This window comes from Amorphotheca resinae (assembly GCF_003019875.1).
Source record: "Amorphotheca resinae ATCC 22711 unplaced genomic scaffold M430scaffold_10, whole genome shotgun sequence".
Taxonomy (NCBI): domain Eukaryota; kingdom Fungi; phylum Ascomycota; class Leotiomycetes; order Helotiales; family Amorphothecaceae; genus Amorphotheca; species Amorphotheca resinae.
The window spans coordinates 1,508,466-1,528,965 of NW_020194480.1; the positions used below are offsets into that span (position 1 = coordinate 1,508,466).

Consider the following 20,500-nt stretch of genomic DNA (forward strand, 5'->3'; position numbering starts at 1 on the left):
GAGGTCTTTTACGATCTCCTTAGCTTACTACCTAAAGGGGCGGTACTAGACCCTTACGCTATATACTATAGTACTCTAGATTACCTTTGTATAGATCTCCCTTACGTGTAGTAGGCTATATCCTTACGCGGACGCAGTAAGCCTTATAAGCGCGAACTACTAGGTAGTAAACTTTTGTTTAATAGCGTTAAGGTAGCCCTTTTATCTAAGCTTCTAATCTATCTAAACTCTTAGAAAGCGCGCCTCTTAGACTAGGGGTATAACCTAGCTATTAAGGTAGACAGGCGTTGTTAGTATAGCGTAAGTATAAGTAAGGTAAAGGAGCTTACTCTTTTCTAGGGCAAACTCTATCCCTCTTATACGCGACTACTAGCTATATGTCTGCTACGCCTCTTTAAGGTACTAGCGTGTCTCTGTCGTGTCTCTACTAAAAGCTAAGAGGTTAAGGTCGTTAGTAAACCTTACTATAATAAGGCCTGTATAACCTTATAGTAGTGTGTACAGGCTAGTAGTATAAAGGAAGAAGAGGATAAGAGAGAAGAGTAAACCTTATAGTACCCTTATAGTAACTTTCTAGAGTAGTGCCGCCTCTTTATTAAAGAAGAGGCTAGCCGTTTAATTAGTAAGGAAGCTATATACTTACTGTACAGCCTATATAAGGAACCTTAAGTACTAGAGAGTATAGAGAAAGCGTGTATAGTTTACTATATTAAAGGCGCCTTTAATGTTAAGTTAGAGAAAGGACGCTATAGCCTTATAGCTTTACGCTATATATATAGTATTAACTACTATTTTAACTATAAGGTCTGTTAAGCGCTATAGCCGGTTCTTTATCTACGTTTCTAGGAAGAGCCTTTACGACTCTATAGTGTTAGTAAAGCGCCGGCTAATTACTAACTTAATTACTTTACTTATCGCGCTTAAGAGTAATATTAGCCTATAAGCCCTAGTAGTTTGTTACTGTTTAAGGGTCTTTCCGGGCTTACGTAGTACTACTACCTTTACTACTTTAAACTATACTAGGACGTGTCCTAGCTAGAGGCTTATAGTTACTACTACTATAAAGAGCTTAGCTAAGGGGCGCTTATATACCTTAAGGAAGCTAGTAGGTAGTAGGTTAGGTCTTAGCGCCTTTTAGGTACCTGTCTTTTAGAGAACGTTAGTAATGTCTGCCTTTATTATAGTGTCGTTAATAGTAAACCGCTAGTACTACTTGTCCTAGAGGTCTAGAACAACGTTACTAAGATCGGCTACTAATTCTAGAAAGAACTGCCGGCCTAATACTATTACTTTGTTATAGTAGCTTATAGCTAGTACTTTCTTATTAGCGCCTTAAAGAAGAGAGAGTAAGGCCGGTTCTAAGGGTATATAGCTATAAAGCCTAGCCTACCTCTTAAGACTCTAGAGTTTCTATTAGTCCTTTAAGGTAGTAGTAAGAGCGCCGCGCTAGCTCTTAGTTTTTATATCTTAGATCGTATAGAGTTAATAGGTACTAGCCTACTAGAGGTCGCGCTAGTAGAGCTTAGTTAAGGCGGTAGTATATTAACAGCGCGCTACCTATACTTACTAGACGGCCTTAAGGACCTTACTATTCTACTAAGGCTTAGTACGCCCTTAGTTAACCTTTTTCCTTAAGGTAAATATGTCTATAATACGTACAAGCTAAGAGGTAAGTAAGTTAACTGCCTTATTAACCTTATAAGGTGTATCTAGCGGCTCTAAAGAAAGGTAAAGCCTCCTAGCCTTAATTATTACTAGTTCTTAGTCTATTAGGGTCTAGCTCTATCCTAGTACCTTTACGGCTTTCTCTTAGTAATCCTTTACTTAAGTAATAACCTTAATTAGCTAGGTATAGTAGTCAGATCTCTTGTACCTTAGGTTACCTTAATAAGTATACTAGAGTGTCGCCGTAACTTATACGTAGTTAATCGTCGAGTCCTGTTTGTTATGTTACTACTATATTAGCTCCCTTTAGGGTATGTGTAGTAAGAGCTACTACTTATAGGCTAGATAGAGAAGGGTCTCTGATTTAGGGGTAGTCTTACTAGCTTTGTCCTAGAGTAAGTAATAGAGGTTTATGTTACCTGTAACGATCTATAGCCTTTCTAGGTCCTCTCTAGTAAGCTACTAAAGAGGGCTAGCCTAGCCTAGAGAGTTAGGAATTAGCGAGTATATTAACTAGATAGTAACACTTTATAGAGTAACGTAATACTAGTCGACGCCTGTCTCTACTACTTAGATAGAAGGTAGGTACTACTTATAAACGTAGATAGCTACTTTACCTTTACCCTTATAGACCTACTAGTATTTTGCCTGTACTAGGTAGTAGACTGTCTTTATCTAAGTGTTATACTACAGCTCCTAAATTACTATAACGTCGACTTTACGGCTATCGTAAAGTACTATTAAGGTAAGGCCGTTCTTTCTTATAGTATTCTAGTATACTATTATTAATTTTATTACTAAGAGTCTAGGATCTATAATTCTTACGTTATAAAAGGGTCGCTAGACCCTTAGTTAGTCTCTTAGCTTAACATCTTTATAATGTTGTAGCTCTAGACTGTTATAGTGTCTAGTACCCTAATAAGAGGGCGCTCTTACCTTACTAAAGTCTTTGCTATAGGCTTCTTACTATTGCCTGTCTATAGTCTCTTATATACTACGATCTAGTAGCTATTGTCACTATCTTATAAGGACGCTAGTGTAACGCTAGGTACCTGGCTAGTAAAGCTACTCTTAGACACCTTAAACTGTCTAGGCCTCTGTTAGTATACGGCATGTGCCTACTCCTTTACCTTAAGGGCCTTAAGACACTAACAGTCTTACGCCGCGTATAGTCTACTATAGTTAACGTATCTCTTTTTACTATTAAGTTAGGGGTACTCTCCTTTACCCTAAGGGTACGCTACTCTCGTGTAGTAGCTATACTAGGCCTAGTTCTTATAGAACCGCCTAATATAGCTAAACTAGTAGTATTAAAAGTATCTTTAGATTTATAGGTCGGCTAAATACGGCTTATAGTTAAAGATCTAGGCTTATTAGATTAACCCCTGTTCGTATAGGCGCGTCGCCACGTTAGCGCTCTAAAGGTATAGTACTACTATTATAAACTTTACTATAAGGGCCTTAACAGGTTTAACTTTAACCTTTGTAATATACGGCGTGTAGGCTTAGATCTCTACTAGTAACGCTCTTAGCTCTACCTATATAATCTAGTCTACTAGTAGGCCCTTTACGATTACTATAAACTTACTCTTATAGAGCTAGGCTATAGGCCTAAACGCCCTCTATACCTAGCCCTAATCCTAGATCGCGTTCTTTAGTATAGCCTCTTTAAACGTAAGGATAGTATTACTACTAGGTAGCTAGTAAGTCGCTACTACCTTAGCGCCCCTAATCGCTATATTAGCTACTGTTACTACTTTAATAGCGCTATAACGTACTAGGTCTTTTATCTGTCTGTCTACCCTAATCCTTAGCTCTCTAATCTACCTCTCTAGTATAACCTATACTCTTATTAGGCGCTAGCTTACTACTAACGCGTAAGTAGCCTAAAGGGCCGCTACTACTACTAGCCTCTAGAAGGCCTCTTCTAACATCGTTCTTAATTATCTAATCGTTACTAGGTTATCGTTAGAAAGGGACCTAAGGGTACGCGAGAGAGTCGTCGTGTTTATAGCTCTTATCTCTACTACTGTCGTCGTTATAGTAATAAGGTTATGTAAGAGACGCGACGCCTCCTCCTCTTTACTTAGTATTACGTAAGCTTTGATTCTTTATATAATTTTCTCTATCTTATCGTCCTTATTACCCTTACTACTCTCTAGCTCCTTACTACAGCTCTTAGTTAGGGTATAAGAGTACTAGCTCTTACTTACAAGTAGGTAGTACTAGCTCTGTTTAAGTCTAGTACACTTACTATCCGTTACTATAGGCTCGCCTATAGTCTACTAGTACTCTAAGGGGTATCTAAAGGTACTGATTTTGATTCTATTGTTTATTTTTGAGTTTTTAAGGTAGTAGAGGGCGTGGACGACCGTTTTTTTTTATTTAAAGTAATAAGGTAAAGATACTATAATGTAATTATTAAGTTACTATAGTGCCTCTTATTCTAATAGTTGTAGGTAAATAAGGTTAACTTCTACTCTTAAGTCTAGTAAGGCTAGTATAGCTACCTAGCTACCCTTAATACGTATCTCTACCTAAATGCTTATTAAGGGTCGCCCTTCTTCTTATTGTTTAGGCGTAACGTAGTAGGCTACTAGCGTAGTATTAGTACTTAAAGTACTAGCCCTATTAAGGTACTAAGCGTAAGTATGCCTAGATTAACTGTATATAGAGTATTTATATAGTAAGTACGAATTTGCCTAATAACCGGGCTACTAGTATTAGTAGTAGTTGCCTTATACCTTACTTACTAAAAGGGTTTTTGTAACGCTAAGAGAGTCCTTTTACGTGTTTAAAGTTTAGCTACTAGATACTCCTTACGTGTTTACTAGTATAGATAAGGTCTTTAGATTATAAGAAGAGCCTCTCTTAGTATAGTATAGTATTAAAAGAGCTCTATAAGAGCCTTTTTATTACCTTGTCTAAATAAGAGTTTCTCTTCTTAACGCTACTACCTTAACTACCTTAAAGGTATCTAGGACCTTACTACTTACTATATAGGCCCTTAACTTAGGCTTTAAACAATTAATAAGAAGGTAGATATAGAATATCTCTAAGAAGGCGTAGCTAAGTTTAATAACTAAAGAGTTATACTATTAAAGGAAATTCCTAAAGGTCTTGTTTTAGTTTTAAGTTAACATTTAGAGTTTTAATACTACTTTAAGAGAGTAGGTACCCTTATCTACGATACTATAGAGAAGCTACGCCTTTATTTCTCTCTAAGTTATATTAAGAACTAATCTACCTTTTTCTAAGAAAATAAAAGACTTCTAGCGCTCTTTAATATAATCCTTTAGTACTACTACTATAGCGCTAACGCGTTTAGTATCTGTTAGATAACTCTTTAGATAAGTGTTAAACTCTATTTCCTAGTTAAATAAGAAGGTCGTAATACTAGTATATGTCTTGTTTTTTAGTAGAATAAAAGGGGTGTTATAATAGCTCTTTTCTGTTTCTTTAACATAAGTTCGCTAGAAAGGCCGTTCTACTTTAAGAGAGTTATTAAATTTATATAGGTTTATTAAAGGAGCCTCTCTTTTCTTAAGTACTATAAGGTAGTCTTGCTTTTGTTTAAGGTACTACTTTACCCTTACTTAGGCGATCCTCTTATTTAACTTAGTCTTACTTAAAGAAAGGATTTCTATTAATATTTAGAGAGTCGTACTAGGTTTACTACTATCTACTTATAAAGAGGTATTCTAAAGAGTTACTTAAGAAGAGGCCTACGTCTTATTAAGGTTTATTTGTTGTGTCTACGTTATCGCTTCTTACTCTAATAGTCTGTAACCTTTTAGTAAAAGGAGAGAGATAAGAATGTTAAGTATATTTTTATAGAGTAGAAGAGGTAAGAGTTAATAAACAGTTATAGTATATTTAAAGGTATATCGCTACTTTAACTATAGACTTATCTCTAAACCCTCTTTCTTTTCCTTTTCTACTCTCTATTCTTATGTTCCTTAATACCTACTATTACCTTAGTCGTAACACGTAGTTACCCTGTACTTAATTTCTAAGCTATTATAATTTTACGTGTTAGCGTACCTAATATTAGTCTTGATTTTATGTAAAGGCTAAGCTTACTACTAGAGTATAAACTACCTAAAAGAAGGGGGCTACTTGTTCTTAAGCCTCTTAAGACAGTAGATAGCGCTAAATATAATATCCTAGGTAGGCTTTTAGTTATGTTAAAGATAGGATTAAATAAAGTTATAAATAGCCTGTTCCTAGCTAAGGGATAGGATCCTATTCTAGCCCTTATAGTGTTAATTTAGCGTGCCCTTATTAATCGCGTTACTTAGCGTCTTACAGTTAATCTTATATATCCTTGCTACTATAGATATCTTCTCTTTAAGATACTTAAGTAAGAACTGTTTAGTAGCGTTAAGGCGTTCCTTTTTGCTATAGCTAGCATTAAGGGTACCTAGTATAACGGTGTTAGTAGTAGTGTTGTTTATAGTGTTGTTTATAGTATTATTTATAGTACGTAAGGTCGTAGATGTCAATTTCATAAAGAAAACAGTAGATGTAGTAGTTGTAGTTAGTAATCAAAAAGATAGTATTTCTATGTAAAATACTATAAAATTTGATCTGGCCTATTTCGCTTACTAGCCTATTTCGCTTTCGTCGACTTATAGCGAATACAAAAAGACGACAAATTAAGCGAGTCGACGATTATAAAGTAACAAGCTTACTAACTGTCCCTCATACAGTCCCTCCTTTGCACCACAAGTACTTCTGGAATTGTACTTCTATTCCCACCATATACAGGTCAGATCATCCTAGTCTGATACATACGAAGTAATGCTTGCCTTGACAGGATGTACGGGGAAGATCGGGGGAGCGGTCTTTGATGCGCTTCTCACGAACCAGCTCATCCCACCCTCTCAGCTTGTGGTCTGTACCTCATCCAGCACGGAAGACGCACGATGGGACGCCTTCAAATCTCAGGGGGGTATCGTCCGTCATTCCAACTACGATGATCCGGAATCCATGGTGAAAGCGTTCTCCGGCTGCACCAAGCTCTTCCTCGTGTCCACCCCACGAGTTAGCATGGACTTCTTCGATGCTCCCCCAGGCCAGGGCCGGGAACGGCATCACACTGATGCTATCAGAGCGGCTCAAAAGGCTGGCGTAAAGCATATCTATTACACCTCTTTAGCCTTTGGGCCAGAATCCGTTGCCGGTGTGATGCGGGCCCACCTCCGCACCGAGGCTTTCCTCAAGGACTTGAAAGACATCAAGTTCACTGTAATTAGAGAAGGGCTGTACAACGAGTCGTGGCCATTGTATTTCGGCTATTATGACCTCAAAAAGGATGACCGGGACGAGGTCGTCACGGCTGGTGATGGTCCGATCAGTTGGACTTCTATTGCGGATCTTGGTTTGGCGTCTGCTTTGGTTGTTGTCGATCCCTCGGAAAAGTACGTCGGGAAGACATTTTACCTCTCGAACTCGAGAACCAAGACTCTCAAGGATATTGCAGCCATAGTATCCAAGGTTAAGGGGAGGGAAATCCGCTTGAAAACTGTCTCACTTGAGGAACATTGTGAATATTACATCACGAAAATGGGTAGGGACAAAGGAGCTGTTGAATGGTGGTGTACGAGCTATGCTGCTCTGGAGAGGAATGAGTGTTGGATCAAAGATAGTCCGTTCAATGAACTGCTATCGAGCAGAGGCAGGCAACCAAAACCTGTCGAGGAGACTATCGAAGAGATGTTGAAAGGCTGAAAGGGCTTATTGACGAATCACAAGACCTTATGCCCTTCGTATATTCCCTGAACCGTGAATAGAGCAACACGTACATATTCCCCTACCGCTTCTATCACAGTAAATGAGAAAATTTTCCATCTATTCTCAGACAAAGCTCTATACAGTGCTTCAATAACTACCCAGACATGTGCCCTCAAAACTCTGCTCACGCTACCTTCCTATCTCAACAGCCAATACCCCGAGCTTCAAACTTCTGATCATCCACCCTCATAATTCTGGTTTCAGGCGTCTCTTAATCAAGTATGTATCAACCACAGCTTGAGTATATTACCACTTCGTCCCAAACCACATTTCTGAAAGTTGCTAACTCTCCATCATCCACAATACCTCTGCATCTGCCCAAAAAGAATATCTGCAATGGATTATGCTCGGTTTAACACTTGATCGACCAGGTCCACATATATAGTGGAAGCTCTTCACAGGTTCATGATTGGAGGAGAGCGCAATGAAAGCTGGCGACTGAGTTGGAAATTTGTGCAGGAGAGAATATTTACAAGACGAAGTGAGATTCGAGTCTGACACAGCGGTTCAGGAATAGATAGATGTATACCAAATGCAAAATAGTAATGATATTGGACAGAAGAATCATGTGTATAAATAACATGGACGGATGTAGCGATTATCGCCTGATGCTCTAGGGTCAAAGCAGGCATCGAAATGAACAGATGACAAGTCAAAGTTGAGTCCATAGTACATGTATAATATCGTAGCTTGAAACACCATCTACTACTCCTACAGAGTGTGTTCGATTGACGTACCGATGTGGAAAGGCCCGCACCAGGAAGAAAACGTAGAAAGCTACAAACTTAGCGTACCACGCGCTCCGCTATTTTTAAACAGGTAAAGAGGAGATCTAGCAGCTGAAGGAGTTGTGCTATTCTTATCGCATGATAGCAACGACGGGTTTGAGATATCGCAACTCGCGGAGAAGATGTCCAAGGGATGTGAGGGTGCAAGGAGGCCCTTAGCGCTTCCCGCTTAGCATTAAAGGGGCGGTGTTCGATGGATCTTGGCGGATGACTATCCAAGGGAGACCCAAACACTTTCAAACCATACAACTAGTGAACCCCCCATAGCCAGTAATTGAAACATACCTTACTTGAGAAGCTGCCTCACCTACTTAATCGGGACCACCACCTAAGGTCGGGTCGGATTCGAGATCCAAGCCACATACATAATTATTGAGCTGAAAACTTTCAGTAGAGAAGATTATAGCTATCATTAAAAGGCTAATTAGGGTGTAATTCAAACCAAGCCAACCCCAAACCCCCCGAAAACGAAAACGCCAAGTGACTTCGATGTACCGCGCCGTACTTCTATGTGTGCAACGCAATCATGACTTGAGACTCTCAGCCAGGTGGTTGAAATCAAACCCAGTATCGCCACTAACCCAGCTCTGTTCTTTCGCATCGATCGCTCCAGCGGTCAATTGCGGTGGGTGAACATCGTTAGCAACGGAATATGTATCCTTTATTCCACTATCCGAATGATCGATCCATGGCGAGAGTTTATTGGCACTTTGCTCAACATAATTACGCCCTTGCTTGACGGTGCTGTCATCTGTCCAGTCATGATTTATATCTATATCCTCAACCCAATTGTCATGCTTTGGGTCTGAGGTATCAGGCCATGCATGATCCCTCATCTCGGGGGTCCATTCAAGATGTGGCGTATTGGATGAAATAGCGTAATTTGCCCAGCCCGGATCATGGTCAAAAGATTCGGTGTGAGGTACGTCCCAGTGAGGAGAATTGTGGTCATAATCACCAATGCTCACAGTGGCACCGGATATGAAGCTGTCAATGTTGGCTGCGGCGTTGCTATCAACAAGAGTAGATTCGCTGTCGATCGTTGTAGATTCGAAGCTGAGATTCTCAGCAGGCATGTCGAATTGTTGATGATGATATCCATAGTCATGCCCGGCAAAAGATGGTTGAAGTCCGGCAGTATTTGCTGGCGTTGCGGGGCCCTGCAGGAAGGGATCCACTACATTTTGATGTTGAAGATGCAATGGATTATCCACCCAAGCATTGAAGTTCTCGTGCATGACGGCTGAAAGAATTTGGCTTGGATGAGGCGAAGGAGACATACACGAACGGCGTGAAGGGGTAGGATTGAGGTAGCGCCAAGTGGTTTGACCCCCCTCACCAGGTCTTGCTACACAGAATGTCCAAAGGATGATAGCTCTGCGAGTGAATGGCATATCAGGTCCAGAACGGGATTGCACTTCCTGATACATTGAGATTTGGTCGACGAAATCCCGTGCCGGTCTTGTCGAGCCGACAAGATTGTCTCCTCCGAAGGATTGAGATCTTTGCCTTTCTTCATACTTCAACTGAAGATCTGTGAGGCGGGTAAAGATATTTGCCCAGTCCTCTGCCGGAAAACGCACCTTGAGGCGAGTCTCAACATCACTAACGGACATGATGTCGGCAGCGGTTAGTCTTGCTTTCAACGACGAATCCATATTGGGATCTCGATGCAGCTCGGACGGCTTGACGAGACACGTGAGGGTCTGCCATTCGCACCTCTCGTAGTTTCGACCGGGTATTGACACCTCTGACCGAGTGACCAGATCTGCTCCTTCAGGGGCGTGTGTTCCCATGAGGTCCAGTGACACGTCCATGTGAATTAGATCACAATTCAGCTCACCGGTACTGTAAAGAGGTTCCAAGTACGGGAACCTCTGCCGCCAATTTGAGATTCCATCCAGATCCCCACGATGAAGTTGCGAAGTCAGTCGCGAGTACCTGTGGGCGACGACTTCCTTCTCACAAAGATCCCCATATTCCTCTTGGGTCCGGGTAGAAGCAATAAGCAGCCAAAAGACAGCGGGCTTCATAGAAGCTTGTTGAGGGTTTATCAGCGCCTGGTTCAGATTCTCAAACTGCTCATATCGTATAGATGGCAGTCGACCTTCAGAAAGTGCCTTCAGACATGGGTCGTTCTTGAAGGAGTCCTCAAATCCATTCTTTGGACCCTTGTTGCAGGGGAAAAGACGGTCATCTATTTGATATCAGTCAAGTGAAAACGCTATTGAAGATGCAGCTCACATGCTGGGTGATCTTTCAAGAAGCCTTTCAGTACTTGTATGTGGCTAGAGACCTGCTTCCTATCTCGTGCCATAGATGGATCAGGACGCTGTCCTGGAGCAAGACTTTGCAGATAGGCAATCCAGAGGTATTCTTTAATAAGCTCATTACGGCCGTGGGGTTTGCCTTTGTAGGTGAACTTTCTTCGGCCCATCGCGGGTATTTCGATAAGGGCTTGTTTATTGTCAGTAAACCGGGAGAAGATGCGAGGCGAGGGAGATAGTTACCATCGAGAAAGGCAATCTCGAGAATTTCGGGCCATTTTGCATCCTCTTGATTGCCGTCACGGCCTTGACGGGCTCGATATGCCTGATACTGGGGGGAATCGACTATGGGATTGCGAGTGTACCTATGATGACGCCGCCGGCGTGTATTTTGGCGTCGTTGTTCCAAGGTGCCTTGCAGAAGTTGCCGTGGAGGTTGGGATGGCACTGTTGGTATAGAGTACATGGGTCTATCCGTTTGAAGCCTATGGCCTTTACCATCACGATATAGATGCACTGAAGCCAGGGTGCGTAGCTGGGCGTTGCCAGCCGCGTTAGAAAGAGGCTGTCTGGGCTGTAGTAGAAGTTCACTGGAATCCTCCAATGAAAGGTGTTGATAGTTAGAGGGTAGGATATGTCGACAATGGTCCATCGGTCATGTACCTGATCAAGAATGCTTCTCCTGGCTCGAGAACTTCGACATACAAAGCCGGTATATCGTCACAGGGACATTCACAAAACCGTAAGTTCACGAGGCTACTAGGAAGAGCGCTTGTTGGGTGGAATAAGGATTGCAGTAAAAAATGTTTGAAGGAATGACGATGTATTTCTTGGTAGTCAAGTAGGTAGCCTCAAGTGAGAGAATGTCAAAAGCTGTCTTGAGAATGAAGGGGAATTCCCAAGCTTATAAAAGAGACAAAGAAACACCCCACCTGAGTTTGTCCCACGTAAATAGAAGTATGGCTGAGATCTCGAAAGGGCTCTCATGCAGGGTAACTCCAACGGGATTGGATTGACCAGGTTATTCACCCCTGCCGAGACTCGACACCCTCCCCAGCGCCTTCGATTATCACAAAACGAGACATATTTTAGGCAACTCAGAAGCTAGGCCGATCGGATTCAATCCGTCGAGGCAAGGAAAAATGGTAGTATGGAAAGAACCATCGTTACTTCAGTGACTGCAGGAATGTTTCATCTTGCTGAAGTATGTAGCAATTTGACGGATCCAGGTCCCTTCGGGACCACCCACGCCGCACGCATTCAGCAAGGAATGCTTCAGGTACGGCATCTGGTAATTCTACAAAAATGGCACTATCACAAGTTATTGTCTCCATTGCCCCGGTCAGTAGAGGGAGGATGCGCCGTCAGGCGTCCCCAAAATGATAAAGGACGGATCGAGGTACTCCTACCAAAATGCGGGGAGCTAACATCTAAGCATAGAATCGTGGACGGTCCAATGATTCTGCGAAGGAGGCGAAATCAAGGTTCCTTGATTGAAGGGATGTCGCCAAAGGGTGGGCGGATTTTCGGCAAGGGAGACTTTCTGCTTGCGTGCGAACTGGGTTTTAATTGTGGCTCAAGTTTGCCGAGAAACATCCCTTCAATCATCACCAGCATCGTCGCCTTCAATGTTGAATTTCTTGCGACCTCCTCCGGTAAGTTTTTGCAACGCAACCTTGTTGACTTGGCTGCCGACCTTCTTCTGCATTTTTTCGATCTCCTCCTCCGCATCAACAGGATCGTTGGCAGCAAACTCCAAAACGAGCCGGCGACCAAGAAGATGGGTGTCTTTGAGCGCTTCCAGTGCGTTTTCGGCCTCACGGGCTGTAACGAAATCTGCGAAAGCAAAGCCACGAGCAGAGTGATCGAACTTCTTTGGCACGCGTACCGATCGAAGCTGACCATACGCACCAAACAGAGCTCGGACGTCTTTCTTTGATGCCTCGAAGGGCAAATTTTTGATGATGATCTTTGTTCTCTTGCCGGCCGCTTTCTTTGCTTTGTCCTCCTTCCGCCGCTCTTCCGCGGCATCGAGTCCTCTGTGAGATGCCTTGATCACGAGTTTGTGATCCTCTAAAGTGCATCCATCCATCGCTTTGAGAGCTGCCTGGGCCTGGGCCTTGGTTCTAAACTCAAGGAATCCGAAGCCCATACTGAGAACTTGACCTGGTTTCTTCGGGTCTGTCTTGGTATTCACGCGGGCCGACAAGAATCCGTCCAAAGGTTTGAACATTTCAGTGAGACGCTCGCTGGTGGTGGTAAAGTTGAGGTTGCGAACAAACAGGGTGGTTGTATCGACTGTCTCGATAGCCACGTCCTTTTCCAGAAGATCAGAAGCTGAAAGCTTTTGGTCTGCGGGCTTCTCAGCTTTCTGGTCGGATTGCACCACCGTAGCATTGATGCTAGTGCCAGTAAACAAATTTTTGGGTGCCTTTTCAAGGAATAAGACAGAATCTTTGATACGACGATAAGCCAGGCTTGAGAATGCCGCCTTTGCATGGCCCGGTTGTGCAAACTCGACGATAGCAATTGTACCAGTTGGAGGCATTAGAACGCGAAGAACCTGCCCATACTCCTCGAACATCTTCCTGAGCTCCTCCAGAGTCATTCCATACGGGAAATTCTTGACGAGAATAGCAGTATCACCCCGTTCACGTTTCTTGAACGCGTTCAGATCGACGCCATTTTTAGCAAAATAGGATTTGGCTTCTTGAATGACTGAGGTCTCTGCTAAAGCTTGCCTAACACCAGCATCTGCCGATGTGGGATCCAGCAAGTCGTGCTTTGACACCCCCAGCCGATCAGCAATGGCGGAATTGACCGCATCTTGATTCATAAATAATGAATTCCAGTTGAAGGTCATAGTCGAAGCCTCCGTTTTCTTCTTGATCTCCCTCTGTTTCTTGAGCGGCAGCTTGGCAAGGGCAAACTCATCCAATTTCTTTTCGCGTTTCCCAGCCGCGGGTAAAATATGCAGGAGACGACCTTGGAAGGGCTCACCGTCCAAGTTATGATACGCTTCGGCGGCAGCAGCGGGGTCTACGTATTGGACCAGTACGAATCCTTTACTAGCACCCTTGGAGTCGACCGGAAGATGAACCTAGGTATTATTAGTTAGCATCGAGTGATACTGAGATAATAATAGCACATATAAGGCAGAAGTTGAGCGCTTTCAGAAAACACGAAGTATCTACTAAAATTTTCGTCCAGGTTCACATCACATGCTTTAAAGCATAAGCTGTCCCTATCTGGATATTCATCATGAAACGCGAAGAACAGGAAAAGAGTAAGGAATAGTTCACAAGGGATTCGTACCTCTTCTAGTGACCCATACGGTGCGAAGTGCTCCCTCAGCTCCTCTTCTGATGCGGTATATGGTAGATTTCTCACGAATAGTCGTCCATTTGACTTAATTGCCTCAATGACTGGGTCGGGCTTTTCGTCTTCAGCCGCTTCCCCTTCTTCCTCAACTTTAGGTGCATCGACTTCAGGTGGTTGTTCCGTCTTGTTCGGCCCTGCCACCTCCGAAATCGATTCAGCCATGACGACATCAGCGTCTTCCTTTGCTGCAGTCTCTTGACCGACAGGAAGATCCGCCGGGTCCACCAGGTCCAACAACCTGTTTGTCCGGTTTCTCAGCCAGTCATCATCTGTTGCATCAGGAGCGACAGGTTCTGGAATGATCGGTTTGCTCTCCACAGGGACATCAGCTATGCCAGCTACTGGTACTGGATCCGCAGATATGACAGGCTCGGGCGAAGTCTTCTTCAGTTTCTTAGGCACGGCTTCATACTCTGCGTCACTCTCTGCCTCCGGTATTTCAATAGCCTGGATCTTCGTGGGCGGCTCATTTGTAAGGTCATCCATCGTCTGCTCAGCCCATATCTTTGGCTTTGATGCCGGCTGCATGACTTCCAAGAACTCCTTTAACTTGGGGTCAGACTCATCAACATCGCTGCGCTTTCTCTTCTGACCCGCATTGAGGTTGGTGGCGGGAGCTGCCTCTAGACGCTCCTTGCGGCTAGCCTTCGCATTCTCCCTTTCTTGCTCTCTCTGTGCTTTCCTCGATACTGGCAGAGTCGAATCAGATATCTAAAGTCGATTAGCCCACGTTAGGATACAAGTGTGTGCAGGCCTACCCACAGGACGAGCAAGTTCCACACCAAGCCTCGACATCCTTATGAAAGACCTGTTGAAGTACTTGACTGCCTTCGCAGCATCTTCCGGTGTCTTGTAGCCGACATAGCCAATTCTTCGGTGAGATATCAACTTGGCATCGGTGATCTCCTGCTTCGAGCTGAAGTGCTTCCTGAAATCATCCTCGGATATGCTAGGCGGGAGATTTTTGACGAATATACGTGAGGAGGCCATGTTCCTCAAGATGGAAAGTAGGAAGTTTCAAGTCTGAGCATTCTTGTGGAAGGTTGGTTTCGACATTTTCAAGTCCGGGCCAGAAATTTTTATAGGCAAGCTGGGTAAAAATTCCGCCGCACCGCCAATTTAACCTAATGGCGCTAACCTAAAGTGGAATCGCGCATCAATGATGGTCCGTGCCGTGGCATTACAGAAGGATCGTGGGGAGACCAGTGTCCAGCACAAGTCCAGGTCGAAGTGATCTGAACACCTTATACCGAGTCATTGCGTCTATCTACACCTCCTATAGCTGTACCAACACAGGTATCAACAAGCCGAAGACGTCTCTATTCGATTTACCTCTATCTTCCCGCATACCATTTGTCACGCAACTGTCCACAGCTCTCGAAGCTTCCGCAGTCGACTGCGCGCCCCCTTACCTTGCAGAGGCCCACGAAGAGGAGAGCCTTTGATCTATACAGAACAATATCATGTCATCGGAGAAATTGGCCGATTCAAAGGACAAGCTTAAGAGTACGTGTCAAGGAAAGGCTATAAGCCCGGCATTTTCTCTTGCCACCTCCCCGCGCAGTCCTTACAGCTGCTAACACTGTCTCTCTACAGCCGAGATGAATTCCATGGATACCACGATGAACGCGGAGAAACCAGCTGATTCTAAGGAGAAGCTGGAGGGTACGTATCAAGGTAGAGTATACGCCTTGGCCTTTTCTTTCCCCACGTCCCCGCAAGGATCGTCATACATGCTAACGCTGCGCGTCCCCTTGTAGCTCAGATCAAGTCTGCGGATATGGTGAGGATGGAGTCCCCTGTCGATGACTTCAAAGCTGGAGCCGGAAGAGGACGTTGACTGACAGTAACCAGACCGAGGATATGCAGCAAGAAGCTATTGATGTCGGTATGTTGCGCCTCCTGGAAACATAGCAACGGGAGGACCTCGATGTCCTCCACGCCAGCGAGCGGAAGCTGACTATCTTCTCCAGCACAAGAGGGAATTTCAAAATTCAGCATCGAGAAGGCAAGACCCACTCCCCTCTGCCTCTTCACCCAGCTAACATTGCTCATAGGATATTGCTCAATACATCAAGAAGACTGTACGGCCACTTCCCACAAGCATGCAAACCCCATAGCATGGTCTCTAACAGCCTCCAGTTCGATGAGCGGAAAGGGCCTACCTGGCACTGCATCGTGGGTCGGAATTTCGGCTCCTTCATCACGCACGAGACCAAACACTTCATCTACTTCTACCTAGGCCACTACGCGATCCTGCTTTTCAAAACCCAATGAGGTGGAAGCGAGAGAGAACCGGGGGGGAGAAAGAGAGGGAGGGAGAAAGAGAGCGAGCGAGCAGCCGCTCTAAATAGTCCGCGCAACTTGGTCCCCTAACAGGAAAAGAAACAAAAGGATAGAAAAAAAGCTAAAAAGAAAGCCAATACCCCCTCCCTCTTCTTTCCCTACCACTAAAAAACCGGCAACACGAAAAGCTTCACTTTCTCTTCCCCCTTCTTCTTTTTCTTCCTTCCATCTCTTTCTTTGTTGTTGTTTTGGAGTGCGTATCTGGGATTTTCACAACATGATCGTCTTTTCTTTTCTTTTCTTTTCTTTTCTTATCATGAGCCATCTGGAAAGAAAGAAAGAAAGAAAGAAACCGAACGAAGAAACGCAGGGGGGAAAATGTATCATGTATAGCAATTCGTCCGTTGTTATTCTTGTTGTTGTTATTATTGTTTGTTTGTTATTTACCTATGAAATGAAATACCAAAAAAAAAAATCACCAAAAAAGAGAAACATGTGCCCATCTATTACATTCCATTCCATTTCCTTGGTTGTTGAGTCTCGATTGTTGAGTACCTATATATACCTAGGTATATATATTTTCGTTACGCTAGTAGTAGGGAGTGAGTGAGTGGAATGGAATGGGAATTGGAATGCGAAAGAGAGATAAGAAAATGAAATGTGCCTCCAGTACTTCAAAGAAAAACACCATGGTGTTTATTTATTTACTTGTTTGTTTTGTTTCTTGGGTATTGATATCAGAGGATGTATAGGTGGTTAAGAAAGGGAATCAAAAGAAGTAGGGGGGGCGGGGGGGTTGGACCTATGTTACTCACATCTACACAGTGGCCAAGCTATCTTTTCCACCATATTACCTAGGTATCTGCACATATCACCATCTGAACAGGAACAAGCGAAGTATGATTGATATAATCAGTGCAGACGTTTTGATTCATCTATCCATTGAGAACCTTGGTATAAGGTGTGGTATCCATCGCTCGTAAAAGCAGAAAACTCAAAATCAAAAGGAAAATCCTGGATGCATCCAGATGCAATATTTCTTTTTTTTCCAATACCGTAGATCTCCTCGCAAACAAATGCAGCACGACCTTTCTCAGACCCGACGCAATGCACGCTGTAAAATCAAAACAAAAAAAACTCCCGGGTATGAGATACGTAGGGCTGGCGCGTAGCTCAGCCTTGCGTCAATTAAGAGACGCGGGCGCGGTCTCCACATCTATAATCCCGGCCAGGATCTGCTTCTTCAGCTCACTTAGCCGCTCATGCATGTCCAGCAACTCTTGTTCCCTCTCGATATTTCTCCGTCCTTCTGAATTTGCCACCTCCCGATGCAATGCCTCGTATTTCGGGTAGAAACTCCGATACCTTCTGGCTAGGTCCACCACCTTGGGGTTGAGGGACCTTTGAGAGCTAGAGGATACCGATGATGTGACACTGGAGGATTTTTGGTGGCGCTTGTAGATCGGTGAACGGCTAACTTTGACGTTGGGATGTGCTGGGGAGGCCGAGGAAGAGGTATGACCAGAGTAACTTTCGATATCGGAGGCGTTGGTCGGGGGTGAGGAGGCCAGCGGCGAAGATTTCTGCGGAGAATTACCCTTGGCCTTATTTGAATTGGAAGATGTTGATGTCGTGGTGGCCCGGGAGGACTGGCTGGCATCTGAGACACGGTGATTGTGGCTCTCCTTAACCTTCTTACTCAGGGGGGTGCTCGAGTCGCTGGTCTCTTCCTCATCCTCACGTGAGCGTTTCATAGGGTTCGGCTCCGCCTTTGTAGTGGTCATATAATCGTCTTCTTCATCCGACTCACTGACGAACTGTGATGAGAGGACTTTACCAGCCGGCTTTTTGGGCTCTTTCGCTTTCTTGATAGGGGCTGGCTTAGGTTTCGTCTTCGACAATAATCGCTTCGCTTGGGCTGCCTGCTCGCTGACCTTCTTCGTTTTCGTTACAGATGGTTGAGACGATGGTCGAGCCGTGCTCTCCCCCTTCGCCTTCGGGTCCTTCTTCTCACCGAATAGATCTTCATCCCCATCATTAGACGTGTCACGGCCTGAGTCCTCCGCCTTCTGGACATTGATCTTGGGAGCTCTCTGAACTGGGCCTTGCGCAATCTGAGCTTGAAGCTTGCTCAAGCACTTTCCCGTACCACGCTCCGCTTTTGGCAGGAGTCGGTCCCACTGTGGCTCCGAAACACCCAGTCGCAACTTGTCATACTGCTTGACCGCGTTGTCAATCGCCCGCTGCCGATCGTCGCTCGTCTCGTAGTCATAGCTCCAAACATCCAGCTCCTTGTAGAAATTCCTCCTCAGCTCCCACTTACCAGTCGACTGGTTTAGATCTCCGACCTTCTGCAGTGCTTGCTTGAGATCGCTACTCGAGGCATGTGGGATCTTATCACGAAGAGCATCCTCGCTCGTGGGACCGAGGGCGAGTAAATGTACGACCGGCTTGCGGGTGGCCTTTGCTTGCTCGGCTTGTTGTTGCGAGAGGGGGACAGAGGTGGGACCGAGAGAGGGGGAGCCCGTGCCGCTCGACTGACCTGACCGGGTCGTATCGCTGGAGAAAGATCGGTTCTGGGAGAGGAGCTTGCTCCTACTCGTCGCCTTTGCAGGCGGCCCGCCTCGCCGTCCTGAGGGGACGGGAAGGCCCACGCCATCCTTGATATATTTCGTACTGCCCCCACGTCAATACGAGCTTCCCAAGCATCACCAGCCTGACCACTTACGTATTCTCCGCCTTCTTGGCATTCTCTGAAGCCAACGAACTCTGTAGAGCTGCCAGAGCTGCATCTGTAGATTTAGCAATGCTGGGGGTGGCGGCTGGAGCGGTCCTGCTGCTCGGCGGAGGGTTCTTCTTGGATGCGACGAAGCCCTTGGGGGCAAACATGGCTAGGAATTGGGGGTGCGGTTTCTCAGCTGAGACACGGTTTATCTGGTGGGGCTTCACAGCGAGTGAATTTGAGGATCGCGACTGGGATTCGGAGTCGGAGGTGGAAGTTCGATAGAGTTCTTGGGGGAAAGGATCGGTTGATGTAGCAAGATGTTGGGTTTTGGTTCCGTATTGCAAGCTCTGTATGTTGGGAAGTGGATTGTTAGCAAAAAGAGGTAGGTTCTCAGTATTGGGGCGCTCTGGAAGAGAGCACCGTTATGGCTATTGGCACAAAGCTCAATAAGAGCCAGTGCAAGCTGAAGAACTCGCAACAGTCTTATCTAGGACTCGCCGAGCAGAGATGGAGAGTAAATGAGTGAATGAGAGAGTGGGAGAAGCTTACGGGATGTTCCCCCAGGGACAATTGGAGGGGTTTCCCATTGTTGTAGCAAGCAATCATCTCCTCGATCACGCTGTCCATCAAGGTCAGGCCGAAGACATTGGGGACGGCAGTGCCTGGCTTGGAAGGCTGCGGCGAGCCTTCCAACACCAAGCCCGACTGTGGGATAACGAGAGCAGGCATTTTGGAAGGTTGAGGAGAATGAAGCGGGAATCGTAGAGGATCTTGTAAGTGGGCAGGCCCGAGACGGCGAAGGGCTATGGTGAATGCATAAAGGCGATATCAAGGTGCAATTCTCACCGACGGGATGATTCGATATTGGGGCGGAGGGCAGTGAATGGAGTGATGGGGATGTAGTCTGTAGAGATGGAGAGGGAGGAATAGGAGAGGATAAAAGGAGAGAAGAGTGGAAAGAGAGGAGGAAGAAAGAGGGAGAGAGAAAGAAGTTGAGAGGGGAGAGAGAGAAAGAAGGTGAGGAGAGTGAGGAGAAGCAGAGAGGAGTGAGAGAGAGAGGAGAGAGAGGAGGAGGCCTCATTGAGGGGATTGCCTGTCGGGCGAGAACCAAGAACGAGGCGTTCCTCGCTCAGCCAGCAGAGCAAGAGGCTACGGCGGCCGGCCCGTGCTACGACGCACTGCAGCTGCTGTCGATGTAACATGTGCGAGGTACAGTAAGGGTACGTCCCAATACACCCATACCAGGGCAGCGGTCTAGGTACCTGAGACGTACCATCTGGTATATGGCCGGTTTCGCCCGTCTCGGCTGCCGTAGCCGCTGCGGGCGCCAGAGAGAAGCCAGGCGAGAGGCAAAGAGAGACGATTCTGGCCCCGTTGATCTTGGTCTTGGTCTGGATCTTAGAACAAAAACCATGGGGACTGGACTGTCGACAGTGCTGGAATAGAGAGAGGTACGTTCCATCTACCATATTACCATGTATCATGTACCGCGTACTATCATCTACAGTTACTTCGTACAGAGCACGTCCTGTACCTCTGGACCGGATAGACAGACGGTGCTGCACCATGTCGCATGCGGCATGGATCACATC

General features: G+C 45.2%; 5 protein-coding genes across 5 annotated transcripts; 2 read left to right on the forward strand and 3 right to left on the reverse strand.

Moving 5' to 3' along the window:
* Positions 1–6,373: 6,373 nt before the first annotated feature.
* M430DRAFT_36772 (hypothetical protein) lies at positions 6,374–7,516 on the forward strand. Its single transcript, XM_024866992.1, has one exon. It carries the CDS (start codon positions 6,469–6,471, stop codon positions 7,396–7,398), a length of 930 nt encoding a protein of 309 aa, XP_024718719.1. The 5' UTR covers positions 6,374–6,468; the 3' UTR covers positions 7,399–7,516.
* Positions 7,517–8,773: 1,257 nt separating this feature from the next.
* Positions 8,774–10,982, reverse strand: M430DRAFT_107112 (hypothetical protein; the record flags this gene model as incomplete). The annotated part of the gene is made up of 3 exons (XM_024861137.1): positions 8,774–10,446; positions 10,494–10,706; positions 10,760–10,982. 3 exons carry the CDS (start codon positions 10,980–10,982, stop codon positions 8,774–8,776), a joined length of 2,109 nt encoding a protein of 702 aa, XP_024718720.1.
* A 1,134-nt stretch (positions 10,983–12,116) lies between these two features.
* Positions 12,117–14,887, reverse strand: M430DRAFT_21794 (hypothetical protein; the record flags this gene model as incomplete). The annotated part of the gene is made up of 3 exons (XM_024864570.1): positions 12,117–13,616; positions 13,832–14,608; positions 14,660–14,887. The coding sequence occupies 3 exons, from the start codon at positions 14,885–14,887 to the stop codon at positions 12,117–12,119; spliced, it is 2,505 nt and encodes an 834-aa protein (XP_024718721.1).
* Positions 14,888–15,115: 228 nt separating this feature from the next.
* M430DRAFT_68925 (hypothetical protein) lies at positions 15,116–16,174 on the forward strand (the record flags this gene model as incomplete). The annotated part of the gene is made up of 7 exons (XM_024869389.1): positions 15,116–15,403; positions 15,494–15,562; positions 15,658–15,680; positions 15,752–15,785; positions 15,871–15,905; positions 15,955–15,981; positions 16,040–16,174. Exons 1-7 carry the CDS (start codon positions 15,361–15,363, stop codon positions 16,172–16,174), a joined length of 366 nt encoding a protein of 121 aa, XP_024718722.1. The 5' UTR covers positions 15,116–15,360.
* Positions 16,175–17,295: 1,121 nt separating this feature from the next.
* Positions 17,296–19,905, reverse strand: M430DRAFT_60892 (hypothetical protein). Its single transcript, XM_024868887.1, has 3 exons — positions 19,458–19,905; positions 18,912–19,255; positions 17,296–18,859 (listed from the first exon to the last, which is right to left on the reverse strand). Exons 1-3 carry the CDS (start codon positions 19,635–19,637, stop codon positions 17,368–17,370), a joined length of 2,016 nt encoding a protein of 671 aa, XP_024718723.1. The 5' UTR covers positions 19,638–19,905; the 3' UTR covers positions 17,296–17,367.
* Between the last annotated feature and the right edge of the window lie 595 nt (positions 19,906–20,500).

Coding starts and splice junctions, on each gene's coding strand:
- M430DRAFT_36772 (XM_024866992.1), top strand. CDS start 6,469: ATGCTTGCCTTGACAGGATGTACGGGGAAGATCGGGGGAGCGGTCTTT.
- M430DRAFT_60892 (XM_024868887.1), bottom strand. CDS start 19,637: ATGCCTGCTCTCGTTATCCCACAGTCGGGCTTGGTGTTGGAAGGCTCG. Junction 19,256..19,457: donor TGTCCCTGGGGGAACATCCC/GTAAGCTTCTCC, acceptor CCCAACATACAG/AGCTTGCAATACGGAACCAA. Junction 18,860..18,911: donor GCCAAGAAGGCGGAGAATAC/GTAAGTGGTCAG, acceptor ACGTGGGGGCAG/TACGAAATATATCAAGGATG.